The sequence below is a fragment of the Dendronephthya gigantea genome, unplaced genomic scaffold (assembly GCF_004324835.1).
Source record: "Dendronephthya gigantea isolate DGI-Jeju-01 unplaced genomic scaffold, DenGig_1.0 000028F, whole genome shotgun sequence".
Lineage (NCBI taxonomy): Eukaryota > Metazoa > Cnidaria > Anthozoa > Malacalcyonacea > Nephtheidae > Dendronephthya > Dendronephthya gigantea.
In genome coordinates this window covers 1,552,350-1,573,322 of record NW_021163038.1, presented here as the reverse complement: position 1 = coordinate 1,573,322, position 20,973 = coordinate 1,552,350, and the positions used below count along the sequence as shown (strand labels likewise).

At 38.0% G+C, this 20,973-nt stretch overlaps 1 protein-coding gene across 4 annotated transcripts in view; it reads right to left on the bottom strand.

Annotated features, from left to right (window-relative positions):
* The window catches only part of LOC114523867 (nitric oxide synthase, brain-like), a 36,635-nt gene that overhangs the window by 8,843 nt on the left and 6,819 nt on the right, over positions 1-20,973 (bottom strand). For 2 of the 4 annotated variants that reach the window (XM_028544914.1, XM_028544916.1), the window contains 2 exons: positions 1,103-1,375; positions 172-314 (listed from right to left, as the gene is read on the bottom strand). In XM_028544914.1, the coding sequence (XP_028400715.1) occupies positions 172-314; positions 1,103-1,375 (416 nt within the window). Of the gene's footprint in view, positions 1-171; positions 315-1,102; positions 1,376-1,977; positions 2,025-20,165; positions 20,479-20,973 lie in introns of those variants that run through there. The other 2 variants (XM_028544917.1, XM_028544915.1) reach the window with 2 other exon arrangements.

The window sequence follows — 20,973 nt, the reverse complement described above, 5'->3', positions numbered from 1 at the left end:
TTTTAGAGTTCATTTAAGAAGATATTAGACGATCTGAATTTGAAAATGGATTTTTATAGCTGCCAACTTAAGTGACGTACACTTGAGAACGTGGGACTTGAAAATAAACAGTGATAACACTGCACGATTTTGCATATTAGCTATTTCTCGGGCTACGTCATGCATACTTACTTCTTCAAGGATGCGTAGTATTGCCTCAAGAAATCAACGGCGTCTTTCTTTGCCATGTCTTTGGGCATCAGCTCTCCGTTTGAGGAATTCTTGGTTGGAAACATAATTGAACCCTTACAGCGATGCTCGTCGCAATGCGAAGGCTGAAGAGAATAGTTAGTCGCGATTAGTCATGCACTCGATATATGCGTTTTTTGTATACGTACGTATACGTACGTGAGAGTTTAAAATCATTTAAATTATCCTTTTGAGATCAACGATTGAATAGATGCTTAGGGTTAGATTCTGTTGATGATTTGCTGTGTTTTTTTTCTGGCATAAAGTTGATAATACACAACAACTTAGAAGGTTTTCGGCTTTTACGTGCGTGTACGTGCGTATAAAAAACGCGTAAGTGGAAAGAAGCGCTAACACTCTTTCCTAATCTGATGTGTTATTCGTTTAATCCTAGCACTTAATCCCATATGTCAAACGACTTGAAGAACCCTCAAGTAGCCTTATAATCAATCCAAACTCCAATCCGTCAAAGGTCTTTATCGGGCGAAACCTCATTCTATCCTACTGCAGTGTTATGATTGTTATCTCAGTTCTAGGGATTGATCAAGACTCCATCCAGTCTTGTGGAACTTGATAAGATCCTCTAAACCCTCATCAGTCTAATAAGTCTTGTAGGTCGAATCTTGTCGAATAAGTCGAATCTTGATTTATCCCAGGAAATGACCAAGACTCCAGTCTCCTACTTATATCAATGAAAACCTCATCCAACTTGACCTAAAGCTATGTCAAAGTTTAAGCAGTCATAGGACTTGATCAAATCTTATCCAGCTCCAGGATTTGATGTGTCTAAACTTTATTCCATTCTGGTCTTACGAATTGCAATGTACATATTACCCTAAAACTTTTATCCATCGAAACGTTTTCTAAAACATACCATATTTTTCTGTTTATGAAGTGTGTCTGTAATTTGTTTCTCGGTATTCCAGTTTTTAAGACGGACAAATTTCTGTTCGACGACCTCGACATTCTTTCCGTTTTTAGCTCCTCCGTGTCCGTTGACAATCTTATCGTTGGCATCAACATTCTCAATTTTCGGTGATCTAATTGTTTTCATCGGGGAGCCCGCCTTGTTCGGAGAGTAAACGATCTCGCTTGGGCTAGCCTCCCGAGAATGTGTTTTGCCCAAGAGCTTCTTCATTGTCAATTCCTGAAATGAAAGAGTATATGTGTCGCGATAAACACTTCAAGAAATATTTAAAACTCAATGCGATGAGAATGTGTTTTGCCCAGGAGCTTCTCCATGCATTGTCAATTCCTGAAATGAAAGTTTGTATGCATGTGTCGTGATAAACACTTCAAGAAATTTAAGACTGAATGCAATCTGGTTTTTGTTTAGTCGTAAGTGTCGTGGACAGGTCAAGATGTTTGATGTGATAGAATACTTCTATGTGTGGGCAATCCACAATGACCGATTTAAATACAAAAATAAAGACGGCCCAGAACGAAATAGCTAAAATCCATCGGTTGCAATTAAACCGCGGTGTTAACATGTCATAACCGAAGATCGCTGAATCTTTTCTTAGAATTTTATCAGCCGATATTGTTACAAAAAGAACAAAACATAAAAATATTATTATACATGCCTTGACCTATTCCTATGTAAAGATATAGCATTCAAAATTTTTTGCTATATATACCCGCGGTTTTTGTCTGCTCAGGAAAAAATAAAAAGTTTTTGAATTCCTATATGCTAAGTCTCTTTCAAGCATTCATCATAATGGCAAACTCGCAGGGTGCTATGCTCGTTACCTCATGCAATATACAAAAGTTTCTTTGTAACATCCAACATGATCCAACAAGGTTCAACAACATTGCTAACAATACTGTTCCCAGGGTGCAGCACAACATTGTTCACCCCTGATGCGACAACCTGATCAATTTTTGGGCGTGTACAATTGTTATTAAAATAAAAATGGTTAAATTGACTAAAGTTGTCACAACACTTCATAAAAATATCATCATCAAACGAAAACATCCCTCTACCCCAGACTAAGAAATTCTTCGGTTATTTTGAGCTAAAACGACTTTGCATCTCTTTATAACAGATAATATTATACATAGCATTGCTGTTCACCTTAAGGCGATAAAACACAAAGGTCTTATAAGATCTTATACTTCTTGCGTAGCCAAATTGCCTTATTATGTGCTAAAGACCAGTAATACAGTAAGACATGCAGGGGTCCGGATATATTTTGTCTATAGCAATGGCGAAAATCGACAACAAAATGTGCTTGTTCGTTCCCCTCAAATGTTAATCAAGCTGTCGGCCGTAAGTGAGGTTGCCTTTTTCGCGTTTTCCCTCCCTCGGCAAACACAAATGATACTTCAAAGACGCTCAGGTTTTTCTGTTGAATGAAACAAAACAGGGATAAAGGTTAAATAACTACCGGTGCTGCGCTTGACATACACGACATAACGACATAAACTACGCCGAGTGCCGTTTGGTGCAACACAGAGGTTTGTTTCGTTCTGTTTTGACTCTTCATCAATCGAAAACAACTTGTGCGTTTATAATCGTGTATACGCATGAGATAAGTTTGTTTATACTTTTACTGTCGAGTAGTTTGTCTATATATTTTTAAGGACCAGATTGAAATAACTTCTAGTCAATTAAAGCCCCGTTTACACTACACTGATATTATCGGCACGGCACGGCTAAAATGGGCACCCGTGCCCAATTTTATTAGTGTTCAGGCTACCAAAAGAAAGGCCGAGTACAGATGAAATGGGTACGGGTGCCCATTTTAGCCGTGCCGTGCCAATAAATTGAGTGTAGTGTAAACGGGGCATAATACGGAGTAAACTCATATTAAATTAAATCAATTATGATTTTGTCACTTCACTCGATGTTGGTAAATTCTAGAGGTTGAAAGGGTCTTAATTTAGAGTGGAATTATACACACTTCAAATTCAAGCCAGGAACAGTTGACGGGAAAATGAGTCAACTATAGGTTCTCCGGCAGGAATCGAAACTACGCTTTTTGCAATGCGGATGCAATGCTCTTGCCACTTAAAAAGCGTAGGTTCGATTCCTGCCGGAGAACCGATAGTTGACTCATTTTTCCGTCAACTGTTCCTCAGTGGCTTGAATTTGAAGTGTGTATAATTTCCTCTAAACTAAGACCCTTTCAACCTCTAATATTAAAGTAGTTATAATCTCTCGCAAAAAAGTACAAAAAGTTCATTCTTCATTCCGTTGTTCGAGAGAACTGGATGCTATAATGATCGTTGCCATAGTACGATATTGCCTGGTTTATTAATTGCGCATCAAAAGAGCACTTTAAGTACAAAACTGCATTGCTCTTAATTGTATATAGCAGGCCGTCCGCAATCTTGACGGGAAGTTGAATGATGAGGTTAGGCGTTAGCAGTTCTTAGAATAACCCTGCCGGAACAATTTGAGTTCGTCGAATTGACAATTCAGCTCTGTATATGACGCAAAACTGTGATATCCTTAGTCTAAGAATTGCGGCTTTGCTTGATTAATTACTAGCTATATTTATTACCGTCTATTGAACCGTGTATTGACATAAAGTTTTAGACAATTAAATCTCTTGTTACAAATCAACTTGTTGCAATCGTGATATTGCTTACATACATAGTTACATAAAAAATTTATTTCACGCTATATATGGCCTTATCAGCCAGCCATTTGGAGACTGATTTCCATGAGGCTCGTAATGGTAAAATTAACTACAGTAATTTTGAGGATTGTGGTTAAGCACAAGCCTTTTTAAACTCATTCTTTTGTTCAACATTGTTATCCATATTGTTACCCATATCACCTCAGCTCTATAATTTGCCATCAGATTAGTAATTTTTATTTCAAAGTGTTCTTTGGAAATCAATAATTAATAGCGTTGTTATTCCATATTTCATGTTTCAGATAATTTATCATATCATCGCTCTATTCGCTGCAAAACTGATGGTCAGTTTCTTTAGTTTGACTAAATATTTTCATATATGTCTTAAATAACCCATTTTTATAAGAGATGGGTAATCTCTTAGATGGATATAGACTTGACACGGACAATAGGCCAAGAAAATATAGTTTGTCGAATCCAATGGTTTACAGTGTATAAACGCCATGCAAGGAACAAAAATATAACCCATAAATAATTATAGAAAGGAACTGTTTGCGAAGTTCATTTGAATCTCAACATTAGATGAACCAACTTTGAATCTTGCCATAAATTCTCTTAAAGCTTCCTTAAAAATATTGATTCTGAGTACACACGCCTTTATCTCCCCTAAACTATGTTTGGTATTTAAATTAAGTTGCTTTAGTAACTTTACAGCCGTGCAAATCTTTTTGCCATAAAGGTCTCATTGTGTATTATAGTCGAAGGAAAGTCCACTGAATATTGGATGATAAATCAAATTTGAGAACGTTTAAGATCTAAATTTACCGAAATAACTATATTTCGTATAACCATGCAATCTTAAAAAACGTACCAAAAGTTCATCATTAATGTAACCACATTTCTTTTTGTTGATGGTAGGCATTTTTTCAGGATGACTATCAACACTTATATAGTATATTACACTTTAGCCAGCTTTGTGCCTTTCGTCTTGTTCCACTTTAGTTGCCAAACTGATTTAGACCGTTTGGATCGTATCTTATTTATATGCAAGCGCAAACATATTATAAGGTTAATAGACCATTGCACTGTCGTCACAGTCTCTTTGTTTCCCAAATCGTTCCTTGTGTTAATAAAAAGACTCACGCACATCTAAGAAAGCGCTAAACGAACCAAAGTTCTTTCGCTATATATAGCTACGATTTCTATGGTTTTCCAGACATTTACGTAAGTCGGGAAACTTTTATGCTTTAAGAAATTTATGCAACGTTAAGTGCCTTTAAGCAGGCTTCTGTGCTCTTTTTTTAGTCTCTACAAGGCAGAAATTTTTCTTGCCTGCATGATCTGCCGATGAAAGATTTTTGCTTTCTTTTGCTGTCTGTGTATTGCATCGTATCCGAGTTATCGGATTTAGACATTAGAGAGGTTGATACCCCGGTTACGGGGTAGCCATAATTTGCTCATTGCATGGAATTTCTTGTTGTTTGCACGTTTCAAGATACAAACAATGCTTACCCTAAGAGGCTAGAGTCTACTGGAAAAGAATTGTCCAGGTAACCTTCGAAAAAATTGAGAAACACTGATGGAATTTCACTAAACAAAATAAGGCTATCCGTACCCGTATACCGGAACCGGGGTATCTTAACCTCTCTGTTCAATCTGGGATTTGTGAGCACTTAGATGAACGGTCACATATAGTTTAATTCTTTCTAGCACTTGAATAAGTTGAAGGGCAGCAAAGAAACAGCTTTTTTAATGCCAGAAGGAAGTCACGTCTGCATTAACAAAACGCACAGCGGTGTGTCTAGAAATACAGACCTGCACAGGAAATACCTTTTATTATGGATATGAGCTAATTCGTGTATATTAGACCCCTTTTACACTATACCGGATTCGCATTGTCGCGACATCAAAACTGCCCACGTCAAATAAAGCGTGTTTTATCCCCAAATTGTGATAGCATTGTTGCTTTAACATGATCTGCCAGATGAAAAAGTTCTGCGGGTACAGAGGTACCGTAAAACAACTTAATCTGATGTCGTGACCATCTGAATCCTGTATAGTGGAAATACGTAGGGTCTTAGTGTATTATACGCACGCGCGAACACAATAATGGTCCACTTTGAAGTTTATAGAAATTTATGACGTCTATATTACGAAAACACACAGCAGTGTGTCTAGAAATACACACCGGCACAGGAAATACCTTATATTATAGATATGAACGAATTCGTGTATATTAGACCCCTTTTACATTATACCGGATTCACATTGTCCCGACATCAAAACCAACCCACGTCACAGCGTGTTTTACCCCCCAAGTTATGATAGCAGCATTGCTTTAACATGATCTGCCAAATGAAAACGTTCTGCTGGAACAACTTAAACTGATGCCGTGACCATGTGAATGCTGTATCTTTACCAGAAATTTGTGACAAAATGGCTGTCGCTTGTGCGCTAATTTGCATTTAATCCGTACATAAAGGGCCTTCGAATTTTACGATGAAATACATAAAACGTCGTAACATCAGAGCCACTGACTTGGAGCACTGTTTACCGACCTTTAGATGGATAGAATATGCAGCTGAACTTATAAAATCGCTCACATTCATACGAACATTTCGATTTGGATTGTTGATGAATTGACGTGTACTGATATACCAAGAAATTTTTTTAAATATATTGCCTTTCGTATTCCTAATATGAATTTTCCTGTACGGTCCGGATTTTTTCTGCAGTTGCACATTAAAAATGTTATCAGTCTCATAAGGCAGTTCAACCATACAAAGCGTATATACACATTTGAACACATGCAGTCAGTTGGCGGAACGTAGAAACACACAAGGTAAGTAATTCGATCATCAAAGCGTTGTAAAACGGCTGTTGTATTGATCCAGAGGTCGGGAAACAGTTGGCAACATCCAGGGCAACGACAATTTTAGGTGTTGTACTTTTGCTATGTGTATATATGCAAATCACCATGTCGCAGATTTCTGGTAATGAGTGTAAATGCATGGAGTCTTATTGTGTAATACGCACGGCCGAACACAATAATGGAACTTTGAACGTTTATAGAAATTTATGACGTGTCGAGAAAACGTTTGTGTAGTGGATATAGCTACTTTCATTAATTAAACCAGAGTAGCGATAATTGCGATGGATTATATACCTGGTTGCCGTGAACTCATTAACTTCACCTAGAATATCAATCGAAATGAGAACTTGCGAAAACTTGTTTCGGTAAACTTACCTATATACATATGACTTTTAAAATGTCAAATTTGTAGTTGATGAAAGCTAGTGAAAATTTTTAAGGACGCTCTTGTGCACATGCATAGCCTGTTTTTTTTTTATTTTTAAAAGGACTTGAACGTGCTCGGCTATTTTTTCGGGCTATATTTTTAGATAAGTTGTTTGTTTTAGTTCGACTTTATCGTAATAATTACTTTGTCTCAAGTGGATAATTAATCGTCCCTCCCCCCAAGATAGTCTGTACTGTATACTTTGAAAAACATTCGCCGTCGCCTCTCGCCAATTTCATGTCTGCATTCCCTTTTGAACAATCGTGCTGCGTATTTCTTAACTTATTTCATCGTTACTTTTTCACTTATTCGTTCACTTATTTCATCGTCGACCGCGAAAATTCAGCAAGTCCATTCGCGGGTCTAATGAATGCTGTTGGCAACGATTTTTCCGGCATTGCCTGATATTACTACAAGCGCTAAAAATTTATCTGCTTGAGAAAACAATATGTCTGAGAAAGCACTATTATAGTCTATATATAGCTACGAGGTCTATAATTCACCAGAGATTTACGCCAGGAATTTATGCTAGGTAAATCAATTTTGTCCTTTAGATGCCTACTGTGATGTGTCTGAAAAGGGTGTAATTTTTCTTCAAAAATATAATGGAAGGTTTTTGCTCATTTCTCCTTTGTTGTCCACCGTAGTTAATGCATCGATCCATATAATCGGATAATATAGACATTCATCTGGGGCCGGTTGTATGAAAGCCGGATAGCGCTATCCACCGGATAGTGATTTTTTCAACCGTTCTAAAAATGCTCGAAAAGCGATAAAATTTCAGCTTGAAAGCAACAATTATTAAAGAGGATCCTTGATTTAGGAATACTGAGATTTAATCAAAGTTGTGGCAAATAACGGGCGATTTTGAAGCGATTGAAAAAAACACTATCCGGTGGATAGCTCTATCCGGCTTTCATACAACCGGCCCCTGTAGTCTGGTGCTTATAGCAGGTCGTGCCATTAATTTGAACCTTCTAAGGGCAGTAAAATAGTTGGTTTTGAATGCGAGAATGTTTTGAATGGAAATCAAGACTGCATGTTAACTTAAAATCTGTATGTATGTGAATACACATCTGGGGCTGGTTATTCGATATTGGCTCAAGAGATCAATTGATTTCTCCCTGAGATAGTCTGTATTGTATAGTTTGAAAAAACCTTTGCTGATACTTATCGGCAGTTCAATGTCGGCATTCCCTGTCGAGCAATCACCCAGGGGCCGCTTGTATCCAGCTCGTTTATCTTAAACGGCGGTACGTCAAAATTAAATAACACTCTTACATCTCTCTTGAATGATCAGTCAACCTGAATATTGTGCACTGAATATGTATAGTTGTAGACAGTATCTTTGTATTAAGGTTAAAAACATTTAGTTTGCTTGTTGAATAAAACGGTAGACTTGCTTTCTACTTTGAACTTAACCACCGTTTAATTTAGCTGAACGGGCTTGTACAACCGGCCCCAGAACGCGCTGCGGATTTCCACGTGGTATAATCAATTTGTTTCATCATCGACTGACTTATATCCTATACAATGAGTCCATTCGACATATCTGTAAGATGATATGTTGATATAGCACAATTGAATTCAAAAAGTATACAATTTTTAAACTCAAACCAGTCAAATCCTATTTGCCTAAACGCGAAATCGATTTAAAATAATAACGCGACAAGGCAGACGTTATTTTGCAAATCTTCGACATTTAATATACTATACATTATATATGCCCATGCAAACATATAACTAAAGCTATTATATTTATTTACCGCCAAAACTCATATTATGAAGAGAGAGATCAATTACTTCCATACCGCTTTTGACTGATTATTGACCGAGCGTGAGGTCTGGGGCCGGTTGTATGAAAGCCAGATACTGATTTTTTTCAATCGCTTTCAAATCGCCCATTGTTGGGTATAACTTTGATCAGATCTTTGTATTCCTAAATTGAGGATCCTATTTAATAATTATGGATTCCAAAGCTAAAATTTTATTGCTCTTCAAGCATTTCTAGAATGGTTGAAAAAATCACTATTCGGTAAATAGCGCTATCCGGCCCCTGTACTGCGTGAAATATCAGACCGAGGCTTTTTAGTATGGACCGAGCGACGAAGGAGCGAGGCCGGCTCATTTAAAAAACCCCGGTCTGACATTTCACAGTACAGATCGAACAAGCGAGGTGAATAATCTGTTTATTATATGGCTAAACTGCATGAGACATCCGGGATACTGGTCCGGATATGGGTTTTTACCGACCGCTCGTCAACCAATCAGAATAGAGTATCTTGTAAAGCCATATAATATTATTTTAAGGTTTTCATGAGGATTGAATACTCAATGTAGTGATGTAAACAGCCATGATATATACCGTTGCGACCCGGTGTGTTTTAAGGCAGGTTTTTGCAAAGATATTCCGGGATTGCTGCAGTGTCGTACATCTACAACGCTGAGTTATTTATTTAGGCAAAGCATAACTAATATCCTGGGAAATATTCAGGAACGCAAAATCAATCCCAATACTTAGTTATTTCATTTCACGTGTTGAAAATATTTCCAAGTTAAATGACCGTAGAACAAGAGGACTGCATTCGTAACAGTGCGTTAGGGTTACTTTCCACTGTCGCGTTTTTTGCACGTACGTAAAAGTTTAAAACCTTCCAAGTTGTTTTAAAATTAATTTTATTGCAGAAAAAACTCATCATTATCATTTAAGGCGGTGTTACACCATGGCAACTTTCCTTGCAACTTGCAATGCAATTTCACTCCTGAGGCATCTAAAGTTGACAAATACGAACATTTCTCACGATCTGCTAACGTTTTCTTAGCATTTCGAACACTCTTTACTAATTAACATCCCTCGAAATTATAATTGCATTGCCGGCAAGTTGCAAGGAAAATTGCATAGTGTAACAGCGCCTTTAAGTGATTTTAAACTTATACGCGCGGGTATGCGTACGAGCAAAAAACACAACGATTAAACTCAGTGCATGGCGTACCTCAGCCGCTTTTTTTAATAAAAGGCGTGTGCAGATTTTCCATTAGTTTCAATGAGAGCTATTAACATTGTTTGCTAAACAAGCGCACTAAAGGTCTTCCGAAGCCCATAAATAGTTAAAAATTCTTGTCGCGACGTCCATTAAAGCGTTTATCACTCGCAAAAAAACGCAGATGATCCAATAATCTCGCCACGATTTGACGAGCGACACGGAATTCTGTCGTGATAATCGTCTTTTTCGAAATTTGAACTGGTTCTGCGAATACTGCGATATGCTTTTAGTATGACGTCAAATTTACAAGATATTAAGGCAAGATGATAATACGTTGATATAACAGATCTAAAGGTATACCACTTTGCCCGTTCGTTCACAACAACAAAACTATGCAGATAGGCAAATAGCATGTTTCTAAAGACGTGCTTTATATAGTCGGGTCTATATCTAGAATTAACATGATGTCTGCAAGTGTAAATAAAGTGCGATTATATTCATGATGATAATTTAAGATTATCGTATTGATACAGGAAGCAGGTATTACCCACCCTGATAGGTAAAAAACTTTCGAAAAAAAATTCTCCATTTTGAATTTGCTGTCCGAGTGCTGTATGAGTGCCGAAAGGATGATAAAAACCACGAATGAATGAAAATAAAGCTGGTCGTTTAGGCCGCGACCCATGCAGTTTTTATATTTACACATTGAACAAAAGTAAGCGCTTGATCAGAGAATAGTTTAACTCCTGGCTCGACATTTTACTCAGCTGTTAACACATGTAATGGCTGCGCGATTGGGGATGTTCAAATCACATCAGAGCTAGATCCTCACTTGTTATGAGCAGAACCTATGCGCAGAACGGACTTGACTACCACTTTAAGCTAAGTTTTGTTTAATAAAAACTGCTGTACTTAACATTGTTAACAATATTCTAAACCTTATTCATTATTCGTGTAATGATTGATGATTTTAAGGATCGATATATGTCATGTGCAATGTAACTAACTATAACTAACTGCGTATTCAGATCGACTTCGTTTCCTCAGTCATGCAAATGTTTTAGGCATGCATTGGGCTCTCATGGCGTATTATTCTCGAATGCCAAAGGTGAGCCCAGTTTGTTTCGTGTTTTGAATAAAATTCCAAAAACTTTGATGACTTGAATTTTCGGAATCGACTAATTAGTATAATGAATTATGAAAACCTACCAGAAGTTCGTCATTAATGTGCCCACATTTTCTTATCTTGTTCGAGGTCATTTTTTTAGGATGACTGGATGCTATTGTAGCAGCCATATTACCTGCACGTTATAATCAGCAAACTGATTTAGGTTTTTTTATTTGGCGAACTGCAAATCATTAGTGCAACGTGACTTTCGCGAACTTTGCCCACCATCGCGTTCAGGGAAGCTCGCACACGCTGGTTCTAATTCAAGGGACTGTATCTTTCGTATTTTCGTTTATTCACGTTTAATTCTCTATCTGATTACATTCAATCTTCGGTTCTAATCAACAATCTATTAACGATCTACTCACAATCTGTTCACAATCTCAATCTCTCGCTCATACAATTTAGCTCTCTATTTATAACAACTGGTGACTCCCTTTTGGCGCGTACAATTTGCAGTTCCGTTCTCATTCGCCCTCAAGGGAGCATTTCTGCGTTATCTTGTTAAGTCCATCGTCCGTTTCAACATAATGTTGGCAAAAACAATCTTTTACTTCACAAACAAATCTAACATAACTTTCTACTTGGCAATAACAACGCTGGCGTTCCGCGCCTACTTGAAAATCGTCCAAGTGCTCTTCGAAAGGTTTGTGAGGATAAATCTTCGACCAATTCTAAGTGAACTGCGCGCGTCACGCAGCAAGTGATGTATACTTTCTCTATTTCTCCTTTTTTACGCTTTACGTACAGTGGTCCGGCAAAATCTATCCCTATTTTAAAGAACGGAAAGGTTTCTCTAACTCGAAATTCGAGTAAAGAAGCTGTGGGTGGATTACTGTAAGACTTACTTCCCATTCTCTTACATACGACACACTTATTAATTTGTTTCTTTACGGCTTGCCTTCCTTCCCTTCGGCACCCAATACCTTGAACGTAACTCCGCTAACGATCCTCTAAGCCCACTATGGTGTACCTTAATATGACAATCTTCAATAATTAATCGAGTAAATGCGTGTTCCTTTGGAAAAATCAATGGTTTGCGGGCGCATTCTTCTAAGTCGGAATTTCCCAGCCTTCCTATGCACCTAAGCATCTTCTTCTCGTCTTCAACTACGTTTGATGACTTTTTGAGTTGATCAAAATTATTTTGTTTTCTTAAATCTACCTGGGCTGATTTAACCCACGCATATTCTGCGCTGACCAATTCTCCTCGACTTAGATGTAAAGTGGCAAATTCCTCCTGTGTCGATACCTTATTACTCCCCTTTAATTCTTTCCGGCCTTTCAGCTTATTAACGAATCGTGACACTAACGCTGTAATGCGCACAAGCTTTCTTAGCGAACTGTACCTACTTATATTTATGACATGCGAAATATCGCCTGGTGTTGAAGTTTCAACAACCAACGAACTAATATCCCCAACCTTTTTCTCACTATTACTTTCAGTCGTGTCTAAAATTGTCTCTGTCTGGGGCCATTTAAGGCTAGTTTCCACTCAGGAAAATTATCCTTTGGATCGAACAGAACAGGAAAGTTTCCTTTGTATAAACGCCGCCTGAGAACTCACCGACAAAGGAAATTTTCCTGTCCGTTCCGATCCAAAACAGATTTTCCCTGAGTGGAAACTAGCCTTTACTGTCATCCTGACTTAACCATGGGGGACCGTTCCACCAAAGCGTTTCGTGTTTTAGGTTGGAACCAAACATTCCTCTTGAACCTAAATCTGCAGGGTTTTCTCTGCTGGGGCAGTACCCCCAATCTCTTTTGTTTGTTAATTTCAATATTTCATTCACCCGGTGCCTAACAAATTGTTTCCACTCCCCCCTGTTTTCAATCCAACATAGGGTAGTCTTACTATCTAGCCAATACCTTATATTGCTGAATTCTACATTATGCCCCATAGCTGTTGACACAGTATTCATGAGTTGTGCCAAAATCCTTGCTGACATTAACTCTAACCTTGGTATAGTTTGTAATTTCAATGGTGCTACTCTGCATTTAAAGTAAGCATTGTCGTACATGTGCCCTCGTCAGTAACGTATACCAAATACACAACTGCGCAATAACCCTTTGTGCTTGCGTCTCCAAACCCATGTAGATCGCATCGGCGGATTACCCGCTTTGGATGTGTATAAACACATCTGCTAATCCTAATTTCCTCTTAACTATATCCTCCCACGCACGCTTATGGGGTCCCTCTAAATTTGCGTCCCATTCAATATCTTCTTTACAACAATCTTGAAACAGCATTTCATGCGTATGATAATGGGCCCTATCCATCCTAATGGGTCGAATTGACTTGCCAGTAAACTTAGGAGCTGTTTACATGAGCCCGGTTACCCGAGATTCAACGAAGCGTGAGAGGACTTTGAGGTATTGAAATAAGTCTTTATGACACCAAACAAGCACATGCTATTGTTGTGGTGATTATACGACTGCCAGGATCATGTTATCTGCTCATTTCAATACCTCAAAATCATCTCACGCTTCGGTGAATCTCGGGTAACCGGGCTCATGTGAACAGCCCCTAAGTAGGTTGCGTTTAGTAAGGGTGGTATTTTTAGTCGCCTCTGCGAGCTTTGAAAATTCGAATAAGAATTTGTCACTCTCAACGTCCCATGCAAGAACCACAACCTTCTCATGTCCGCCACTTAACTTGGATGCTGTGCCTAATGTTTGTTTGGCATAGCTCTCTTCGCAAACTACGGTTGGCTTTACGTCAGAAGTATGCGGATGATTCGAATCTACTCTTTCATTTTCTGCTATTTCCTCTCTCAATATTTTATCGTTAGTCAGCCATTTCCTTAGCTTAAACCCCAGCTTTGCCCCTATCTTTGGCTTTTTATACAACGCGTATGCCTTTCGTGTGTCCTCTCTTCCGAAACTAAATCATCAACAAAAACTCTCTAAAAGTTTTCGTTCAAATTCCGGGTCTTTCGTGTTGTATTTAGAAATGTGATACCTTAAGGTTGCGGTTAGCAAAAATGAGCGATTATTCTCACAAGCGCATGCAAACACGATAATTGTATATATATATATATAGACCATTGCACCGTCGTTACAATTTCTTTGTTCCTCAGGTGGCTCCGTGCGTTGGTAAAAAGACTTCCGAGCGCTAAAAATTTATCTGCCTGAGAAAACAACATGTCTGAGAAAGCACTATAATAGTCTATATATAGCTACGAGTTCTGTAATTCACCAGAGATTTACACGACGCGAGAAATTTATGCTATGTAAATTTGTCCTTTAGATGCCTACTGTGACGTAGTGTGCAAACACTCTTTAGCAGACTCTCTTTAACTCTTTACAAACAGTCATTTTTGAGCCTGATCTTCAAAGATGATGAAAGGTTTTTGCTCATTTCTCTTTTGTTGTCGACCGTGCTTAATGGATCGACTCATATAATCGGATGATATAGGCATTCATCTGTAGTCTGGTACTTATAAGAGGTCGTGCCATTAATTTAAATCTTCTTAGCACCTGCATGTACGTGCAGCAGAGGTAACCAAGGGCAGCAAAATAAAGTCTGCATGTTGACTTAAGATCTGGGGCCGGTTATTCGATATTGCCTCAAGAGATCAATTCATTTCTTCCCACGATAGTCTGTATTGTATTGTTTGAAAAAACATTTGCTGATACTTATCGGCAGTTTAATGTTGGCATTCCCTGTCGAGCAATCACGCAGGGGCCGTTTGTATCAAGCTCGTTTATCTTAAACGGTGGATAAGTCAAGATTATATAACACTCTTACATCTCTTTTGAATGAGTCAACTTGAATATTATGCACTGAATAATTATGTAGTTGTAAACGCGCGCAAAAACGTTCTGATTTGACACCTAAGACACCCTAGACCCTCAGGGCGTTCCCGCGTTTTAATTTAGCGTGCGTCATTAGACATTCGTGCTGGAATTAAGAATGAATTTGTATATCAATTAATTAAGTGGTTTTGGTTTGCGCATCTTTTAATATTGATAAACTGATGACAATGTCTCTTCTGCCTGAAAGGCTTTCTTGCGTTTCATGTTAGAAAAGGCTAAACATAGCTCATTGAAGCGAATTTGTGTAAATTTTTACTAATTGCGTTCGACGAAGGAGAACGCTTCCTAGCCGTGTCATATCGAGATTTGCGATGTCAGATTTGCCTCGTTCTGATGTGTCGTCATAGTAACTGGAGACCATGTGCTCGCTCTACTTTGACATTTTGTTGTTAATTACTCATCAGTATATTGCTCACTTTGCGGGTAACCTTTTGAATCACATACGCTGTGAGCCTGTGACGTTTAATGTTAACATTTTTGTTAATGATCGTTAACCGAAATCAACACATTCCGAACGCACATCACTAATCTGTGATTACTGCTAGTATATATTACTTCCATATAGCATATCGCTGTGGCGCAGTTTTAAAACAATGCAACACATGTGACAGCAGTATTTAATATGCTGAACCGTCTTAAACGTCGTCGCTTGCGAAGCTAAGAACGACCCGACTGTCTCTCAGCCTTCAAAATGCGAAATATGAAATTATGATATAAAAAAAGTAATTGTCAATTCGAATATGTTATTACAGTGAATTAAATATTTCAGAAACAATTATTGTTACACATATATATCCGGCTTCATTAATAGGTACGAGCAATACAGTTCCTCGTAAAATCTTCTAGAACATGTATTTTCAATTGGCGCCTTGCTGTGAACACTTCGCTTTGAGTGTCTGAGAAATATGTCTGAGAAAGCACTATATATAGCTACGAGTCCCGTAATTCACCAGGGACCGGTTGTATGAAAGCCGGATAGTGTTTTTTTCAATCGTTTTAAAATCGGCCGTTGTTTGCTTAACTTTGATTAAATCTTAGTATTCCTAAATCAAAGATTCTTTTTAATAATTGTTGGTCCCAAAGATGAAATTTTATCGCTTTTCGAGCATTTTTAGAAAGGTTAAATTTGTCCTTTAGATGCCTACTGTGACCTAGTGCATGTGCAAAGACTCTTTAGCAGACTCTTTTTTACAACAGTCATTTTTATAGTCTGATCTTCAAGAATATGATGAAAGGTTTTTGCTCATTTCTCTTTTGTCGTCGACCGTGCTTAATGCATCGACCCATAATCGGATGACATAGGTTTGTACATTCATCTGTAGTCTGCATGTAGCTACTTATTTATAAGAAGGCCGTGACATTCATTTAAATCTTCTTAACTGCTGTGTAAGAGCGGCATAGTTATAACTTAGGGCAGTAAAATAGTTGGTTTTGAATGCGAGAATGTTTTGAATGTAAGTCAAGTCTGCATGTTAACTTAAAATCAATTAATTTCTCCCCAAGATAGTTTGTATTTGAAAAAACCTTTGCTGTTACTTATCGACAATTTAATGTCGGCATTCCCTGCATGTCGACTGTCGAGCAGCATCACCCAGCACGCTGCGGATTTCTACGTGCAATAATTAATTTATTTCATCATCGACTGACTGATATCCTATACAATGAGTCCATTCGGCATATCTGTAAGATTATATGTTGATATAGCAGATTTCAATTCAAAAAGTATACCATTTTTCAACGCAAATCAGTCAAACCCGTTTGCCTAAACGCAAAATCGATTTACAATAATAACGCGACAAGCCAGACGTTATTTTGTCTTCGACATTTTATATATATATATATATATATATATTAATATATATATATATATATATATATATATATATATATATATATCTGTACTGTGTACTCTGTAGGTCTGTACTGTGAAATATCAGACCGAGGCTTTTTAGTATGGACTGAGCGACGAAGGAGCAAGATCGAACAAGCAAGGTCCATAATCTGTTTATTATATGGCTGAATCGTATAAGACACCCGGGATACTGGTCGAGTCCAAAACACGCATCACGTGAAACAAACACGCGTCGCGCATGCTGTTCTGATTGTTCTGATTCCGATAGCAGCATTTATGTTTATGTTTCTCGCTGGTTTTGGCAGTGCGTTCGAAAATAAAACTAGACAAATATCGTGAGGTTATTAATGTTTCCACGCGCAAGAGTGCGACTAAATATACTGTTTCGAGCCACCTTATATGGCCGTAGAACAAGAGGACTCAGTAGCGTAGCCAGCCTGTCGATTTGTCCCGCTATGCTAATATTTTGGTGTTCACTGACTATAAGAAAACAATAGGTTTCTAAAGACATGAATAATTATAATAACTCGAAATTTACATCGCGGGACTAAATCGTCAGGCTGCATGGCTACGCCACTGAGAGGACTGGGTAACAGTGCGTTAGCGTTGCTTTCCGTTGTCACGTTTTTTGCACGTACGTAAAAGTTTAAAACCTTCCAAGTTGTTTTATAATTGATTTTATTACCTCGCGTGCGTAAGCACAGCGAGGTCTTAAATCCAGTAGCGTTATTTTCCTATTGGGTCGAGAAATTTACAACACCTCGCGGGCGTACCCAACGATCGGGCATTGCGGGAAACGATCGGGTAGCGCATGCGCCCTGCGATCGCATATGCTCGACAGTCGACGGAGCAACGTTCGATAAATCGATGAAGACGATATAGCTTAGCTTCGATTCTTTTACAAATTATTTCAGCTATGTGGCTTGTAAGTTTTCTATAATTGGGTGAGGGTATGCTGGTGGAGCCACGCGAGGTTAATGCCTAGCGGGCATCTTGTTGCAGAAAAAACGCACCATGCAAATCGTCAACAGAATCCAACTTTAAGCATGTGTTCAATCATAAACTCTATAAGTATCATTTAAGTGATTTTAAACTCTAACGCACGTGTACGTACGACTGCAAAAAACACGACGGTGGAAAGCAGCTCTTAAACTCAGTGCATGGCGTACCTCAGCCGCTTTTTTTAATAAAAGGCGTGTGTGCGCCTTTCCCATTAGTTTCAATGAGAGCTATTAACATTGTTTGCTAAACAAGCGCACTAAAAGTCTTCCGAATCCCATAAATAGTTAAATTCCTTGTCGCGACGTCCATTAAGGCGTTTATCACTCGCAAAAAAACGCAGATGATCCAATAATCTCGCCATAAGCAATTTATAATGTTTGCCAAACGCTTTTTTCCCTCGGCAAACAAACAGATCAGGGGATCAAGCAGAACAATTAGATTAATTTGGCGTTCATGTAAATTTTCCATCTATTCTATAGCCGTCATGCAAGCATGATTTATATAAATCAATAGATCCTCAGCTAGGCTTTATGTTGAGTACACATCCGCCTTAAGAAAGTTTATGGACATTTACAAGAGGAGTTACATTACTGCCTATAATAATCTACAGATTTTTTTATTTTTGTATATTAAGTGGAACTCACAGCTATGGGAACGCATATTTTACGATGAACTTTTTAATCTAAGAGTTTTATTTAGCGGACATCGCTAAACGCGCGCAAAAACGTTCTGATTTGACACCTAAGACCCCCTATACTTTCAGGGCGTTTCCGCGTTTTAATTTTTAGCGTGCGTCATTAGACATTCGCCCTGGAATTACGAATGAATTTGTATATCAATTAAGTGGTTTTGGTTTGCGCATCTTTTAATATTGATAAATTGATAAACTGATGACAATGTTAATGCAATATATATACTTGGGTTTTTTCCCATTTTCTGCAATCTGGGTCAAACGAGGGCTGAATTTTCTCTTGCGTTTCGTGTTAAAAAAGACTAAACCGCATGCAAGCGCGCTTTCGTCGAAGCGTTCTTAGCTTTGCAAGCGACAACGTTTAAGACAGTTCAGCATATTAAATACTGCTGTTACAAGTGTTACATTGTTTTAAAACTGCGCCGGAGCGATATGCTATATGGAAGTAATATATGATAGTAAAAATTTACACAAATACGCTGTAATGCATTTCCCATATAGACATTTTCTCCCATCATTTTATAACATGAACTATTTCCTTTGCGCTTAATTATATATAGCAAGAACATTTCATAAGTCATTATTTCATAGACAGTTATCATATTTATATTCTCTGCATTGTTTATCCTGGAATCTCTCATCCTGCAAAATGCGAAATATGAAATTATGATATAAAATTGTAGTTGTAGTAGATTCGCTTGAAGTGTCCACTAGGTTGTTATAGCTATCGCAGTAGGAAATGCATTGAAACTATATGCAAGTTATGTCCAATGGAGTTGTTTACTTTCTGCACTTTGAAATTTTGAGGCACAACAATGGGGTGACGAGTGATCAAGCTGTGTACGCTGTACCCCCTAAAAACACCCCAACCTGCGCGAACATGCACCGTAACAATTCACCGCGGCCGGTAATCAATAATTGCAATCACATACCCAACTAAATAGACAAAAGGAATGGAAAAGTATATTTTCAATTGTTCTATAATGCATGTACCATCGCGAAAAAAAATCGGTTATTGTCCCAAGATCATAGCCACAGGATAGAATCGGGTTTGGCCTCTGGCGTGGTAGCAACTCTTATATTTATAACTATATTTCATCTACTATAAGACTTAGTGAATAGCGAAGAACGTTGTTTCTTGGGAAGTGACTATCCCATGAAGTTTCATCTAAGAAGTACAGTTTGCGATATCAAAATAGACGAAAAATGTTTCATCATATTTGCCCTAGGGCGTGTAAACTTACATGACTTCTCGATCATTTATCGAATTTTGTTTATGAAAGCGCGCTTCCATGCATTCCTTATACACATTTTCCCCCATCCATCATTTTATAACATGATGGAAATATCCTTTGCGCTTTATTATAATTATAGGAAGAACATTTCATAAGTCAGTATTCTCCATATACAGTATAATCATATTTATATTCTCTGCATTGTTTATCCTGGAATCACAGCGTGTTGGAAAACCTTTGGTTACGATGTTATTAAGTTGATAAAATACGGAGTTGGCAAAATTCTATAGGTCTTCAACTTACCTTCAAACCACCGGGGCGCTCTGGTGTTCGTGTTGACGGAGAGTTACTTTGGGTTTTTTGCCCGCGAACTCTGGTTTTATTTCAAGGGCCTTTGAGCAATCGTATCTCTGTTGTGACTGATTTGCGTTCGGCTTCCGTAAATGTTTCCATCAACTACACGTAAATCTGGTCAAACATCTCGCCTTGCACCTGCGCGCGACTCGCAAAATTTCATCAAAATCGTTATACTGCGGTTTACGGTAAGGCAATTAATGACTGTTGTATCACGAATTTGTATTCAATCCCACGCCTTTGTTCTCCCAGATTCCTATTCATTTAAATTGCTAAGAGTTAAGCAAACACGAAAATCGTTTCCGACTAATAAGCAGCTGCTGTATAAACGAAGTACCGACTCGTGTAGTTTCAAGCGTGTCTCGTTCCTACAGATGTGCTTTTCTTCGTAAAAAAAACACGAGATGAAATGCGTGGACTTCGCGTTAATTTCTTTGTCGCTTATATTGGTGGTTCCTGTACGATTCTATTTGTTTTTCCTTTTTTAAAAGGTACAGAGATTGCAGATAAGTATCAAACCGATATCTCGATGTATTTAGGGTATAAATAAACAATTGGCTTGTCGAAAAGACTCATTAACAGGATTATTGATAATGGCTTTTTGAAGGAATTTAAATAAAACGAACTTAATTGGCTTCCCAGCAATGACAGTTTGTTCCGATATTCGTGCAGACACAAACCTTCGAAGCACGCTCGGAAATCTGATTGGGTTTATTGCTAGATATTCTAATTGATAGCGCTATTTATAATATTTATA